The sequence below is a fragment of the Equus przewalskii genome, chromosome 2 (assembly GCF_037783145.1).
Source record: "Equus przewalskii isolate Varuska chromosome 2, EquPr2, whole genome shotgun sequence".
NCBI classification, from domain to species: domain Eukaryota; kingdom Metazoa; phylum Chordata; class Mammalia; order Perissodactyla; family Equidae; genus Equus; species Equus przewalskii.
The window spans coordinates 108,512,503-108,529,448 of NC_091832.1; the positions used below are offsets into that span (position 1 = coordinate 108,512,503).

General features: G+C 43.6%; 1 protein-coding gene across 5 annotated transcripts in view; it reads left to right on the plus strand.

The window, feature by feature from the left end:
- The first annotated feature begins 4,676 nt into the window (after positions 1 to 4,676).
- The window catches only part of SEC24D (SEC24 homolog D, COPII coat complex component), a 102,003-nt gene continuing 89,733 nt past the window's right edge, over positions 4,677 to 16,946 (plus strand). The window contains exons 1-3 of one of the 5 annotated variants that reach the window (XM_070609232.1): positions 4,677 to 5,099; positions 5,215 to 5,692; positions 9,037 to 9,198. In XM_070609232.1, the coding sequence (XP_070465333.1) occupies positions 9,081 to 9,198 (118 nt within the window). In that variant the 5' untranslated portion in view covers positions 4,677 to 5,099; positions 5,215 to 5,692; positions 9,037 to 9,080. Of the gene's footprint in view, positions 5,100 to 5,214; positions 5,693 to 6,614; positions 6,859 to 6,931; positions 7,622 to 7,656; positions 7,917 to 9,036; positions 9,199 to 16,946 lie in introns of those variants that run through there. The other 4 variants (XM_008534525.2, XR_011537243.1, XM_008534526.2 and 1 more) reach the window with 4 other exon arrangements.

Sequence of the window (16,946 nt, forward strand, 5' to 3'; positions counted from 1 at the left end):
GCTGCCTCCCATATAATTTTAAAAAATACACTGAAAAATGTGGCAGATGACTTCGTTCCTCAGTTCAAAACGTCAAATGACCCATTTTATCACCAGGGTAAAAACCAAACTCTTTAAAATGGCCTTAAGGACTTACACCACCCGCTTCCCCTCTTACTTCTTGGCTTTCCTCTCCTACAACTTTCCCCCGTTCTCTCTGCTCCAGGCTGGTGGCTTCCTTTTGCTCCTGGAACATGCCAGGCACCCTCCTTCCTGACACAGGGACGTCCCGGGCTCTCTCTTCTGCCTGGAATGCTCCGCCCTCAGGTAATCTTCGTGGCTAATTCTATTACCTCCTTCAAGGCTTTTTTTCAAATGTCACCTTCTCTGTGAGGCTGTGTCAGTTCAGGTCCCCGCAAAATCAGACACCAACATGGAATTAGACATATAAGATGGGAGGACTGGGTAGGATGATCCTCAGATGGCAGTGCAGCTCTGAGAAAGTCTTGGCCAGGGTGATGGGAAGCCCAGAGGAAAGATTTCTTCTTAGAGGCATCCCATGTTGGGCAAAAAATACTCTGACTTTAGTACTCTCACTATGCTTAGTCATTGGCTTGGAACTATTGAGAGAGCGTTCACTTTGGGATGGATGCTGTACCCAAAGGCATGCAAGCTGAAGGCTGTCAGCAGGTTATCTTGAAGGGAGATCTGAGTGTCCCACTTCCGGGGCCCCAAAGAGCCCTATGCTAACTACTCCATGCAATCCTGCCCACTGCCAAGTCAGCATTCCCCATCCTCCTTACCCTGCTCTTCTTTTACTTTGTTCCATAATATTTTATTTATTTTCTATCATTTAATGTTCACGATCACAGTGAGAAGAATGTAATATCTCAAATTTTCAAAGAGTAAGCCAAGGTTAGGAGGCTCAGAAAGTGCACTGCTCTACGGTTCCTTGGGGTTTCTTTTGTCCTTAGACTTTATCTATCTACATTCAATTGTCACAGGTGTGCTGTGAAGACTGACAATTACTGTGACCGGCCCGGTGGCTGAGTGCTTAAGTTCATGCTTTCCACTTTGGCGGTGGTCCAGGGTTTCGCCGGTTGGGATCCTGGGCACAGACCTAGCACCGCTCATCAGGCCATGCTGAGGAAGCATCCCACATAGCAGAGCCAGAAGGACCTACAACTAGAATATACAACTATGTACTGGGGGGCTTTGAGGAGAAGAAAAAAAAAAGATTGGCAACAGATGTTAGCTCAGGGCCAATCTAAAAAAAAAAAAAAGGACGGTGATGCCATAACAACATTGTTCAGCACTTATTATGTACTAAATGCTGTCCTAAATGCTTTACCTAAATCATCTCATTTAATCCCCAAAACAACCTTTGAGGTTAGTAGTAGTATTACTCCTATTTTTACAGATGAGGATACTGAGCTTTAAAGAGGGAACACACAGCTAGTAAGTGGCAGAACAAGACGTATCACTTGGTCTGACTGCAGAGCCCCATCCCTTGTCTGCCAGACGGATTTCTAAATCTTCATTTCCAGCTGCCTTCTCTTATCTCAAGTATAGATCCCTACCCCAGCTCTAGGCGTATATAGCTGGTGGACAACTAGATATCTCCACTCTGACGTCCCACAGATACCTCTGAGCACACATCGCCCAAATGGAACCCATCTCCCACCCCAGATCTGCTCTTGTTCCTCGTTCCCCAGTCCCTTGAATAGCTCCACCATTCATCCACCAATTCTGCCCCATGAAAAGTCCGAGCACGGTCACCTTCACTCTGCCTCTCTACCCCCGCACTCTGTACCCAGTCCCATTGATTCACCTTATAGGAATCTGGCCTCTCCATGCACAATCCACTGCCTGTGCTTCCACCATCAAGGTTTCTTACCTGGATTGTTGCCAACACTTTCCCAACTGGTCTTCACCCCACCACTCTTGCCCTTCTTCTGCTCCATCCTTTCACTGACTCCAGACAGATCTTTCCGGCGGGGGGGGACCCATTGTGTCATTCCCTTGCTTAAAATCTTTGTCTCTCCAGTGCCTTTGAGGGACTCCATGAGCTCGCCTGGCCCACCTGCCTGACCTGACTCCTCCCTTCACTCTTCCAGAACCCCACGCTGGAGGTGCTCTGGACTACTCGCTCCTCTGAACGCCGATGTTCCTCGTCTTCCTTGACCTGCTCCTGCCAGACCTGCTGCCCTCACTCCTTTTGTTGCCTAACTTATTCCTGTCCTCAGGGCCTTGGCTCGGGTGCCAGCTCCACAGGGAGATCTCTCTCACTGTCCAAGTCAGAGTTTAGTGTGCCTTCTTACATTTTCTTACGGCAACTGGTGTCCCCTCATAGAACACCAATCCACTGTACTGTAATTGTAGGTTCCACCAGATCAGGGGTGGGTAAGCTTTCTCTGTAAAGGGCCAGGTAGGATATATTTTAGGTTTTGTGGGTCTTATAGTGTCTGTCACAATCACTCAAATGTGCTGTTGTAGTGCAAAAGCAACCACAGGGAGATTGTTAATGAAAAGCATGGCTGTGTTTCAATAAAAGTTTATTTATGGATACTGAAATTTGAATTTCATATCATTTTCATGTGTCACAAAATATTATTCTTCCTTTGTGTTTTTTCAGCCATTTAAAAATATAAAACCCATTCTTAGCTCGCAGGCTGTACAAAAACAGGCGGGGGGGGGGCAGATTTTGTAGTTTGCCGATTTCTGCACTATTCCATGAACTTTTAACTGCCAGAAGAGTGTCTCATCTGACTTCGTATCCACAGTGCTTAGTACAGTATCCAGTTTAGAGTAGGTGCTTAAGAAGTACTTGTTAAATAAATAAAACTTGCATAGCTAGTAGCGAGTGACAGTGTCAGGATTAAAACCTGAGTCAACCCGACTTGGCAGTGGGATGTCACACTGCCCACTATGGCCAAAGCCATAAGTGATGCAGTATTCTCAGCAAGATATTCAAGCTATTCTAAAGGTAATTCTACCTAGCAGTGTAATTGCACGGTCATTTGGTAACAGTATGTTTAACTTTTTTTTTCTATTTCTTCTTGAATCAGCTTTGGTAAATTACATTTTTTTTCCCTCGGAATTTGACAATTTTATCTAAAGTTTTAGAGTTTATTGGCATAAAGTTATTCATAATTTTCTTTTACCTTTTATTGTCTTAGTATCTGTAATGAAGTCAGATTTTCTTATTCTTAATATTTCTATTTATGCCTTTTTTTCTTGATAATTCTCACCACAGGTTTCTATTTTAATTAGTTTTTTCTTTTCTTTTCTTTTTTTTTTTTAAAGATTTTATTTTTCCCTTTTTCTCCCCAAAGCCCCCCGGTACATAGTTGTGTATTCTTCGTTGTGGGTTCTTCTAGTTGTGGCATGTGGGACGCTGCCTCAGCGTGGTCTGATGAGCAGTGCCATGTCCGCGCCCAGGATTCGAACCGACGAAACACTGGGCCGCCTGCAGCAGAGCGCGCGAACTTAACCACTCGGCCACGGGGCCAGCCCCTTTATTTTCTTTTTTTAGGGGAATGGCACTGCATATTTTATTTTAAAAATGGCACTGCATATTTTATTTTAAAAATTACAGAATGACAACGTTGCATAGTTGCTAAGAGCACAGCCTTTGGAGCCAGACTGTCTGGGGTGTTTTTTGTTTTGTTTTTGAAAGTACATCGTTTATTTGGGGTTCCTAAGAGAAATGAAAATATATATCCAAGCAAAAACTTGTGCATGAATGTTCACAGCAGCATTATTCATCATCCAAAAGTGGGGAGCAACTTAAATGCCCATCAACTGATGAATGGCTAAATAAAATGTGCTATATGCCTACAATGGAATATCATTTGACAATGAAAAGGAGAAGTACTGATACGTAGTACAACAGGGATGAATCTTGAAAATACTATGCTAAGGGAAAGGATGGTCACAAAGGGCCACATACTACATGATTCCATTTATATGAAATGTCCAGAATAGGAACACCTATGCAGACAGAAGGTAGATCAGTGCTCGCCTGGGGCTGTAGGTTGGGAGGGTAGGGTGGGGGCAAAGAGGAGTGAATACTGAAGGGTAGGGTTTTTGGGGAGGGATGAAAATGTTCTAAAATTGATTGTGGTGATGGCTGTAGAACTCTGTGAATATACTAAAAACCATTGGATGGTACACTTTAAATGGGTGAATTGTCAATTATCTCAAAAAAGCTGTTATTAAAAAAAAAAGAAAAAAAGTAATTCTAGAAACGCCCTGGTGTTGGGCCTGGTGACCACTTGAACTCTACTGTCACTGTTGTTGGTTGCACTCAACTTAGTCTACCATGTATCTCTCACCCCAACCCCACTTAGCTTGGCCTTATTTACTGTGCTTCCAAGTATTTAACATCATTTAGGTCCCGGCCATTTCAATTTTTTAAAATATACAGCTTCTTCAAACTGTAGCTTTGGAATCAGAAACCTCCAAACTGAAGTTACATAATGCTTAGAGCATCAGAGCTCTGACTTTCCAAAGAACCCTGAGTACTGTCAGGAATTGCCATCTCTTTCTATATAGTCTTTTACAGAATTGACTCTGCTTTCTTTTCTTTTTAAAGTTAGAACAGAAAGACCTGAAAGAACACTGAACCCCAGCACATGGACATTCCCCATGACCTCACATTTCGATGAGGATATGGTTACTGGAGGGAACAAGTTAATTACCTGTGGAACATCAGAGGCTGAGCTGAGGCAGCAGCAAGGCAGGTCTGACCAAGGAAGACTGGGAATCTAGGCTGACCTTGAGTCTGGCGCAGGCCAGTGACCCAACCACAGGAATAAGGTCACTTATTAACTTAAGTTAGTCACTGAAGGGGTGTACACTTGGGGCCATGAAAAGGGAAGCAGGACTGAAACCAAAAGTCCACTTTATAAGAAAAAGAGACTTGTGATTAGTAACTCCAATCTCTCTTGGAACTGTGTGGTCAATTAATATTTTAGTTATGTGAAAGCTTGAAATATAAGGCCATCACAGGAGGAAAAGGCAGAATCAGCTAACAGAGAATGGCAAATCAAGGATCAAAGAGGAAAAAACTATGAGGTGAAAGAGCTTTGGAGCTAGGATCAGAATCTCTAAAACTAGTAAGTCATTCTCATTTTCTAAACCTCAGTTTTACTAATCTGTAAAATGACTGGATTGAATTCAGTGCTCACTGAATATTGAGTTGAATATCCATATCTCTGAAATCTCTTCCAGCTTTGCACATTTAGGAATTCAAAACTTAGAACTGAAACCACAAGTGGTCCTGGAGCCCCTGAGGAAGGCGTGGAAGGAATTTACAAGTTCAAATCTAGTTGTTTCGCAGGACAACAAGCCAACCAGGTCATCACATGGTGTTCCTATTTCCAAGTGACTCTCCTCTCTCCTACACTGTGACATAGCTGTGATACAACTTTTTTTTTGCTCCTCTTGCAAGCTGTACTGCTTCAACACTGGCCAAAATTTCCTAAACTCCATCAAACATTTTCATCATATTGAGAACAGAAGAAACCAATTTAAACCGTTGTGGATTTTTAAACCTGACCAGTACTGAAGCTGCACAGATGCAGGGCGTCACACCTTAAAATCTTATAAAGGGAGAGTGAGGAGAGGCACCACTCGTCTTCACCACGCTCAAACAACTTAAAACGCCTGCAACACTCAAGCAGCGTTTCAGCAGGAGCCTCATCGCCACGTAAGTTTTAACCTAGATATTTCATCAGTAAAGGAATTTGTCAAGTAGCTTTTATTTTCTTGTAGCCCCGAAGAAAGTATATTTTGGAAACAAAACGCTGATTTGGCTTTACTTTTGTAAGTTTGAGCAAAGCGGTAGCTATACCAAACTACGGCTCGTTGAAGGCCTTTCTATTTAGCAGTGGGAGTGTGAGAAACCAGGCAGATGGTGCTGATTTTTAAGGCTAGATAGAGAAGTCAAGTTCCAGGTCTCACGTAGGTTGCTGTCTTTCTCAGTTCCTTCTCACAGTACTGTGAGCTAAGTGCTGGATGCTTAGACATTTAGTTAGTGATCCCTGTTTTGGGGTGGGATCCAGCCATCCTATTTCACAGACAACGAATATGTGGACACTCGTTGGAGGAGCCATCCCAGCGTCCATGCAGACACCTCTTCCCACATACTTTTCGGTTGAAACAGCTTTTCCTCCCTGTGTTACACGTTGCCAGGCTGCCGGGGGCGTTCCTTCCTCTGAGCGCGGGGCACGAGCACGTCATCAGATTGTCCATGCACACGCGCCAGATTTGCCTTTAAACTGTGACTCCTCGAGGTCCGGAATGGTGCACCTTCCTGTTCCGGCAGTGCAGTACCTAGAATGTCGTAGTTACTCAAGTAATATGTGATGAATGGATAGGTGAACCTGCAACCTGTTGCATGAAAGAATGAATGAACTCTCAATACGCACTCCCTCCTTCCTACGGGCTCCACAGTGACAATGTGGCTGCGATTTAGCAACTGCGTTACAATCTTTGACCCGCTGGAGGGGAAAAAACAAACAAACAAAATAAAAAACCACGCAGGAAAGGGCGTAAAGAGAAAGATGGGAGGGTGAGCGGCAGCGCGCCGGCCCCGCCCCGGGCCCGCCCCCGCAGCCGGCGTCTGTGCGCGTGCGCCGGCGGGTGCGCGGCCGGCGGTCGGAGCCGGCGCCGGGGGCGCGCGGCAGGGAGAGGGTTTGACGTGGCAGTTCCCAGCCCAGCTGCAACTCGGGGCGCGAGAGCAGCCTGTGGGGACGCCGGGCCGGGCGAGGCGCGGGAGCGGCGGCCGCAGCGGGAGCCGGGTCACTGGGGGCAACCGGCGCCAGGAGCAGAGCGCAGGCTCTCGGAAGCCCGGCGGCGTGCGGAGCCGAGCAGGTAATGCCCGCCCAGCCTGGCTGCGCTCGGGCGGGACGGCCCCCTCCCCAGGCGCCGCTGGAGCGGGTGCGGTGCCCGGCCTGCGATGGGGGTGGCGAGGGGCTGGATGCTCACCTGTGGCAGGGGCAACGGAGGAGACCTCATCCTTTGCTGCTTTAGCCCTTTCGTGCAGTTTAATAATGGGGGGCGGATTGGGGGGTGGGCGTGGGCATTTTTTACCCGCCCCATCTTTGTGTCTTGGGATGCTGGAACTGCCTGAATAGGGTCCTCAGTAGCCACAGTATTCCCCCGCCACTGCCAGCGGTTTTCTCGTTTCCGTATCAACTTAATTTCCTCTTTTTTTGGAGGAAGGGAATGTTAGAAATATCCATAGTAAAAATGGCAACTGTATCTTCAGGCTCCGGGACATCCTGACTGCGAACCTGATTTGTCCACATCTGCCCTTCGTCCGGGTTGCGAGGTGCACCTGGCCTAGAGTTGTCGAGCGACAGTGGGCTGGGGGTGGTTCTGGGATTGGAGCTCCCCAGATTTTGATCCTAGGCCTGCTCGTGCCAAGTGGCTTCTTGCCATGTCGCCGCTCGCAGCTGACTCAGGTTTCTGTAACTTGGTGCTCTGTGTGAGGAAGTTTGACGTGGCAGGCTGGGTTGCATGAGGAAGCAAATTCCTCCCAGGACCGGTTAAGAAAGACCCGGCTGCTTCCTGCTCTTCGGAGTGAACATCCCTGCCTTCCCTCTCTGTCACTCAGCAACAGGCTGCTACGTAGGTGTGTTCCTGCTGACTTCCTAAATGCGCTTGTTTAGATGAGCTTGACCAAAGCTCGGGCTGCCACGTCTCTCTCTGCGAAGTGGGAGGAGGGAAAAGCGTTGTCAGGAACAAGGTGGACCGGCAGGCCTCTGCCACTCTCTCCTCTCGTTAGTACTCCCCTTCCACGGAGAAGAAAGTGATTTTATAACATTTTTCCTTGGTTGCTTTAATTTTGGAAACGTATAGTTTAATGTGAAAATGAAACCAAATGGAGAATGCTGCTTCCTGAGTCTATCTATTTCACATCTCAGCGGGTATCATTGATCTTTTACCTTAAAAGATAGCACCATAAAATAAGAAAAGGAAGGATATTCCTACGCTGGGTGAAGAAACTGAGGAGAAACTGTAGAATCCGTGTTTTATATCCAGAAAGGCTTTTAGAGGCTTCATTTTGTTAGGGGAAACTGAGGCCCAGAGAGGACTGAAGACAGCTTGTTCCATGCCACACAGCTAAGTATTGGCAGATTTGGAGTGAAATCCTGCTTCTCTTCTGAGGATTCAGAGCTTTTTCTGTTATAAAAATTTTTTGAGAATAGTCTGTTCTGTGAAATGTTTGTTATTTTGTGAAACCTGGAAAAAAAATGGAAAGATTAAAACAAATTGATGTTTAGCTTCTGAGTAGATTCAAGATGCATCTGTTGTCTTTGTGAGTGTGTGTGTGTCTAAACACATGAAATCGCACTTCTTTTCTAGTTCCTTAAATATATGTGCCTATGTTCTTAGAGGTGTGATATTTAAATCAGACAGAAAGTCTGTCATCTTTGAGAAACACAACTCTCAATGCCACCTGGCTTGGTCAATTTATCACTCATAAAATAAGTCCATTATCAACTTCTTTATCTTCTGTTGTATTTGTTGGACTACTGATTTTTCTTTGTCCTAACTGCCTGATTATAATGATTAATTAGGATAGCACTAAAATGACACAAGTCATAAGACATTTGATTGCAGACTCCTGCCAGTTCTGCTAGTCAGTCAATTGAATGACACGTGCCTATCGCCAGTGGCATGCTCTGTGCTGAAATGGGGCCGTGGAAACCAAAGGCACAGAAATAGTAGATACACTTATAAGAGACAATCTGTGAAACATTTCCATCTTCCAAGGAAAAAATGATTGGCAATTGTTACTCAGATTTCATGCCTGAGAATTTGCCCAGGACTATGTGGAAGTGAGTTACTGAGTTCCATAGAGCTATAGTTAAGAGCCTTTTGAGGGATAATGATTTGATATATTGTATAATATGACGATGTCTCATGTACCTGATAATTGTACCTTTCCTCAAACCGTCGTAAACATTTATTAACAGTGTTTATATTTTTAATAGCATTAAGTGACTCAAACCTTTTGTTGACATTTTTTTTCTTCTGTTGCAGAACCATCCCTTTGTAGAACCATCCCTTGGAATGATATTTTCATAATGAGTCAACAGGGTTATGTGGCCACACCCCCCTATTCTCAATCCCAGCCTGGAATAGGCCTTTCTCCACCGAATTATGGACACTATGGAGACCCATCTCATGCAGCTCCTCCACCAGGTAAAGTGCGTTATTTTGACTTTATGTGATTATTGACTTCTAAGGCTTAGAGACATAAGATGTTCTGAAAAAGCAGCTTGGGAGTGTTGAGTGGTCATTATATGATCCAATGGCTTGAGATTATAGGATCATTTAGAAAAGGCTCCCAAAGAAGAAGCCTTCATCATTGGTTTGATTACTGCATGGATTACAACGAATTTGGTTTTTAAATATAGATTAAAACAAAGAGGTTTCCTGAGTGTTTTATTTTTACTGTTAGACTTGCTCTTGCTATTAATCAGTGGTGTAAGGTTATTGTAAACATCCAATAAAAAAATTTATATATATATAAATATATATACTATATATACTAAGTATATATTATACAGTAAATATATATATGTTATGTACTAAATATATACTAAATATGTATATACACATAGATACACACACACACTAAAGTGGTTTTTGCAATCATAAAATCAATTTTGATATTGAAAAAATATTAGATTTGCACACTAAAGTTTATTCAACGATAATAATGACAAAAAAAACTTGGCCTTGCCTTAAAATCGTTATTGAACGATATTGGTTGCTTTCAAATAAGGTACCCAGCAAGGAATCTTGGCTTTTAGGGCAGAGGTGGGAATAAAAGGAGAATGGAGTGGGACAAGTATAGCTCTGGTGGTACTTGACACCAGGAGGCCACCTCCCTTTATCAAGGGGCTGCTCTAAGAGACCAAGTTTCAGGGTCAGAGGTGAGGCTAATACTAGCTTGTTTCAGATCTGATGGTCCCAAATTCCCTGAAAGTATTCGTGTAAGACAGTTCTTGGGGCTTCTGAGAGGATGCTGAGGAATTCAGCTCCAGTCCTTGGTGTGCGTGGACTGTGTATATGAGTGAGTATCTCTTGGGGCTCCCTAGGGCTCATTCAGACATGGGGGATCCAGGCTGTGGTGGATGTACGTATGGAGCGCAGAGACAGCACAGGTGAGGAAAGCACTGTGTGGGAGGCTTAATGGGAGCAGCCACACACAGTTTGCTGCAGAAGATGCTCTGAGACTGTGAATTTCCTGTGGAAAGCCACCCTTATGATTTAGTCTGCCCCTAATTTTTAAAAACCTCCTTTTTCCCAGGACCCATCCTCCCTGTAACATTTGCATCTTGCCTTTCTGGATTCTATAGGAACCATTAACTCATCTTTCTCCAGTTTATCTCTATCTCGTGGTCCATTCACTCTCAGCATTTATATACAATAATAATTATAAATTATTCTTTTTTGAGTGCTTACCATATGTTAAAAACTGGTCCTAAAAGCTTTACGTGTGTTATCTTGTTTAATTCTTATATAGTGGTATGCATCAGATTATTAGCCCTGATTTTATCGCTAAGAACACTGAAGGTCTGGTATACTATGACTTACCCAGTCATATACTATGACTGCATCACGAGCTAACGGCTTAGACAGGATTCATACCCAGAAGCCCCAAGAAAACAAACAAACAAGTTCCAATAAAGACCTGAGTATAACTCTCAGTGTTATTGCCCGTTCCTTCCTCTCTTCACAGTCATCTTCTCAAACAAGCACTTACTTCACTCCTGGCTCTCCATCCTTGCCCCTCTTGTCCCTCCATTGTTCAGTACAGTCTCCACTCCAAGCTGGGGCCCCATCACCCTCTCCCTTCTCCCACCAGGGTCATCGGTGGCCTCCTTTTACCGAAAGCAGTAGACACTGTCCTGTCCTCTTTGAATTTCACATTGTTTACCGCTCTTGTTTGTAAAAACTCTCTTCTCCTTTGATTTCAATGACACTATCCTTTTGCTATTTTTCTTGGTGGCTTTCTGGAGATCTTTTTCTAAGGAGCTCCCCTTCTTCTATGAGACCCTTAAGCATTGCGCTTTCTCTTTCTTTGTTCTATCCTTATTCTTCTCCTCTCACTCCATAGATTTTTCCCTAAGCTGTGTCATTCCCATATGAAGTGCTAGTCTCAGATCTATTGCTGCAGCCCAGATGTCTCTCCTAACTCCAGACCCATATTTTCCGTTGCTCACCTGTTTACATAGGTACATCAAACTTATCTTGTCCAAGACAATTCAGTATTTTTTCATAAAACCTATTTTTTCTGGTATTCCATATCTCACTCATTCATTTAGGCAAATTGGAAACTTTCATTATGTAAAAAATCTCTCCCTTTTACCTTCTTCAATCCAGTTGGTCTCCCTAATTCGTTTGGATAATCGTAAACCTCTTTCCTACCCGCTTCCTCCTTTCTGTCCCCCTGTCACTCTTATAGTTCAAACCATCCATCTCTCTTGGATTACTAAAATGGTCTCTTAACCATTATCCCTCTCTCCAGCACTGCCTTGCTACAAACAATCCAGTCCTGTGCTGGAGGGATTTTTATAGCATGCAAATCTAATTTTGACTTTCTTTTGCTTAAAACCTTTTATGGTTTCCCATTGCCCCTGATTGTGTTTGAAGCTCCTTAGGCCTTCATTAGTTTGCCTATTTTCTTTTTCTCAGCTCATGTGCCGCATTCCCGCAATGTTACTCCAGTGATGCTGAGCTATTAGTTATTTGGGGGCTAGTTTGTGCTTGTGCCCTGATTCGTCCTCCACGCCACCAGAAAGCCTCCGTGCCTCCATGTTGTCCTCCCAGCAGGGTTTGTCCTCAGGCTCGTCCTTCAGACTCAGTTCGAGTGTTGTGCTTGCAGGCATTTCTGACCACGATTCTTCCTCAAGCTTATTTATAAATGTTCTTCTCCTTTTGTGTTCTTATAACACCTGCGCAGGCCTCTCTACCATTTAGTACACTGTGTTATAATAGATGTCCCTGGAGCGGAGGAGGCCCTCATGAGATGTTTATTCAACGAACCAGTGAATGACAAGCCGTGGCATTCATCAGCGAAACACTCTGGTGTTTACCAAATATTTTTAAAAAACTGTCTTTGTTAGATTAAATCCTTCATGCTTTAAATTAAACCTGTTTCTCCTTATTTACTTCTGAGATGGATACCAGGCTGTCAGCCTCTGTGTAACGCTACCTTTCTGTAAATTATGGTGTTTTGTTTAATTATTTAAGGCTGTCACTAAATTACCTTAGCCTTTATTTCTCAGTGCTGAGTAGCCTTAGATGTCTTCATCTTCAATCATCATGTGCCTTCTTTTCTAGTCTTCTGGTGGCATCTTGTTGGTTTTCTGACAGACAGGTAGCCTCGTTGTGGTTCCTTGAAGGATGTCTTCTACCACAGATCTGGCCAGTGCTAACTCTTGCTTGTATTTCTCACGTACCGTATGTCCCTTTGTGCCTATTACTTGTGTTTTTGTAATCCTAGTGCTATATAGTAACAGATTTATTGAGTGAGCAGAATACTAGTAGTGATATCACAATGAATAAAATAAACTTAATCTCAATCCTGAGAGTACTTACTTATCTAGTGGGATGTACATTAAGTAAATGGACAATTACAATTCAGGGGAGCACTGTCATCAAGGGAGTGGAGGGTGGTATGGAAGCACCCGGTGGGGACACCTAACCAAGACTTGTGGGTGAAGGGAATCTTTCTGGAGGGAATGAGTTGAAAGATGCGCCAGAGTCAGCCAGGGATGGAGGCGCCTTGCTGGGGAATGTGGTGGGGAGATGGGACTTCCGAGGACCTGCAAAAGGTTGAGCATGGCTGGGGTGTAGAGTGCCAGCAGTGAGAGGTGTGCCTGGAGTGGAAAGTGGGGCCATCTTGTGACTTTATTTAGACTTTATTTTAAGGGCAGTAGGGTGCCATTGAAGCGTTTTCACCTGGGAAGGGTCGTGGTCCCATACATATTTTAGGAGTTACACTCCACTTTAGAAAGTGCGGAGGAGGAATCAGAGCTGGGCACACTGCTCTCTGGAGCAGGGTTTCTCATCCTCAGCACTGCTGACATTTGGGGCCAGCTAATTCTTTGCTGTGGGAGGCTGTGCTGTGCATTATAGGACATTTAGCAGCATCTTTGGCCTCTACCCATTAGACACCACTACTCCCTCTCCCACTGCCACCTCTGCCCCCAAGCTGTGGCGACCCAAAGTCCTAGACATTGCCAAATGTCCATTCAGGGGCAAGATCACCCCTGGTTGAGGACCACTGGTCTGGAAGCTGAGAGGCAAGAACTATTGATGTCCGGAGACTGGGGTAAGTGCGATGGGTGGGGAGGCTCGTAGTAAACAGCGAGCTTATATAGGCACACCACCACCACTGCAGTGCCTCGGGAATGATAGCCGTTATGATTCTGCCCGTAAACAGGGAGCTTATCTTTGTCTATTTTAGGTTAATATTTTTTTCACAAATGGTTTTTAATTTTGGTTTTAGTTTGTCAGATCCAGGGCCAAATTCACAGTATGCTTTTTTGTGATGTTGTTTTGGTCAGGGTTCTTTTGCTAATAACGGAAACCACTCTAGTGGAAAGGGATTTGTTAAAGGGTATCCGGAAGCTAAGATATTATTAGAGAGCTAGAGAACCAGGCTTGGGACTATGCCATCTATAGAAACGCATGTATCATGCAGGACTATTCCATCAGCATCGACTGCCTTTCTACTCCAGGACCACCATCTCTGCCCCCTGGCCAGAGTCTCTCCTAGGTTGCTTTGCTGAATTTAGATCACGTGGCAACCCAGTTTGTAAGGGAGTCTAGAAATGGAGATCCTGTCTTTCCAGCTCAGGACCATACGGAAAGGCAAGCCAGAAAGGAATTGGAACTGGTATTGGGTAAGCTAGTCTGTGGTATCTACCACTATGTTAAAAACCAGTTTGTGATTTTAGATATTTTTCTTGTGGTATAAGCATAGTTAGTTCTTTCTCATGGTATAGTTTTCCTTTCCTGTTAAAATTCTCATACTACTGTATAAAGAACCTGATTTCTCTTTACCTCTGATCAGTTTTGAAAATGCTAGTAATGTGGCCAGGGGAAGACTATGACTTTGCAGATAGCAATGATACTGGCATCGTCCCTTTGCCCTGAGGCTAGAGTCCAAATGACACAGGACTTTATGGTCTGACCCCGACCAACCTGGACACCCTCAGCTCCAGCCATCTTCCCCTACGATCTCTCTATGCCGAGTCTTTTGCCAGTCTGTGGTCACGCCATGCTCTCTCACATCTGCCCAAGCTTTGCTCTCTGGCTGGAATCTTCTATCCTGTCTCTATACTAAGAAAACGCCTGCTTGTCCTTCATGTCAGCTCCAGCTGTCCTTCCTCTTTGAACTCTTCCTGACTCCCCTAGGAAGAACTAGGCAGTCCCTCTGCCTCTCATGATGCTCCTCACATGGCACCCCAACTGCTTGTTTACGTGTCTGTCTCTGCCATGAGAGCTCTTAGGCGCATGAATGTAGGCTGAACGAGAATGAGTTCAAATCATTACCATAGAGCCGATTTCCAAAAATAAAAGAAAAGAGCATTTCAGTAAGATTGGTGTAAAACAGTTCTGCTTGAGCATATGAGAACTGTTTTTAGTTTTTGTTTTTGTTTTACAAACAGAAGTTTATTAACGTGCGTTGTGCATACCCATGCGAATAACCAAACATGAGTAACTCTGAGAACTATTTTTTGATTCTCTAAACATATGAGAGTTGTTGACTAAATTGTTTACCTACTTGTTTAAGAAATGAGAATATCTTTGGTATCTTGTAATGCATGTAGTTACTATTTTAGCACTAGTATTATGAATTTTCTACTTTGTTCAAAATAATGTTTTAAATTAATGTTCAATTAATTTAATTTGAACAGATTAATGTTCAAATTAAAATAATGTTTAAATGAATGTTCAAATAATGTTTTAAAAAATGCAAGTGTGCATGTGATTATGGTGTATATATCTTGTTAGAATATAAATCCTTGAAAAAAGGAGGGCAGGGGATATGGCCAGGAGAGGAAACTAAGATTTGTTGAGTAGTTACCTTTATATATCAGGCATTGTTCTGGATGCTGTCGTACCTATTGCTTCATGTAATTCTCAGAACAATCCTTGGAGACAGGGGATGTTATTGCCATGACACAGTGTTAAAAGTCCAGGTTTCAAAAGATCAAACTATCCTGTCAGGGTCACAGCTCTTAAATGGTAGGGAAGGAATTCAAACTGAAGTCTGTGTCACTGCAAGTCTCATGTTTTTCTAACTTTGCTGGGTTTGGGGTTTAGAACTTTATAGAAAAATGTAGTGTTATGAGAATAATATTTCTTGTTTTTGTTCTTGGTATCTGAACACTTGCTAAATAAAACTGTGACTGTAAAGTTCATATAAAAATTTTCTTAAGTTTAAGGAATCCTGTTTTAAGAGAAGAAAACTTTCATAAAAGTTTCAATATTATTATTCATGAAAACTGCCACTTCACTGGTTATATTTCATTCTAGATTACCCAAGCATTTGAAAGCATGCTCTCGAATATATTATGATGACACTATAAGAAACTCGTCACGGGCCACTGCCAGGTCTTCCACGCAATTCTCTTGTTGTCTGAGGGAATAAACTTTCTAGAGAAAGTAAAAGAACAAAAGAGATGTTGAGTGTGAAATCCGTGATGAGGTCAGACGGAGCAGTGCACAGAAGGCAGCTAGGAGTCCATTGATGACGGTGCCCGGGAGGAGGGTTGGGTCAAAAGTCAATTGAATGGGCTGGAGCAAAAATAAGTAGGATGCGAATGGAGAGAGCAAATAGAAGAAATGTACTTTTTCTTCTTTTTATTTTAAAAGCCTGGAAGGGTTGTCATGGGGGATCTACACTAAGCCTTTCCTTTTGCAGTGAAGGGAAACAGCTCCTCAAAGATAAACTTCTTGCCCAGCACCACTGAGCTGCTAGTAAGTGGCCGGGTGGGACCTGGAACTACTCCAGTGATTTTTCTAGCTCAATGATCTTTCTCCTGTACCACCATTTCTCTAGAAGAAAAGAGAAAAATGTCTGAGAACAATCCGAAGGAGAAATCTTTAAAGATCTCTGAGAACTGCTTGTCAGTGAGCACACAGTCACTGCCAGGAGCATCTAGTAATCGCCTGTGATCCTGTATTTTGTATGAGTGAGTGTGATGACTTGAGTGGTCCCTCAGTTGTTTATCACCCCACTACTGGGGATCCTGGAGAAATTATTACCTCTGAGGGCTGTGCTCTGGATTTGCTGGAGAAACAGATGCTGCTCTCCATTTGCCTGCCTCATGCTATAACTGAAATAAAGGCATTTTTAGAAGTCTTTTTTTTTTTCATCATACTTAGAGTTAGGACACTTTATGATGCCTCATACTGGTTTTTTTCTAGATTTATTTTCTGATATCCAACTGGCATTTTTCATCATGTATTCTGGCATTCTTTGTGTGATGGTGTGTTCCATCAAGGTGCCTCCACCAATGCAAAGCCGACTTCTTCTGTGTTAGTTTCTGTTTCATGTTAAAATGCTTCCTTTCTTTTGTGCTCTCCTATCATATGATGGTCAAATAACTATGCCAGAGCCTGGCATTGATAGGCCTGTGATCGTTAAAACAAGTTTCAAAGGGAACTGGCCCTGGGGCCCCCCTGGTGGTGTAGTGGTTAAGTTTGCGTGCTCCACTTTGGTGGCCCGGGGTTCACTGGTTTGGATCCTGGACGTGGACCTACACACTGCTTATCAAGCCATGATGTGGCGGCATCCCACATAGAAGAACCTGAAGAACTTACAACTAGGATATACAACCATGTGCTGGGACTTTGGGGAGGAAAAAAAAAAGGAGAACTCGTCCTCACCCATTTTTCCCTGCCTCCCACTCCTAGACTACATT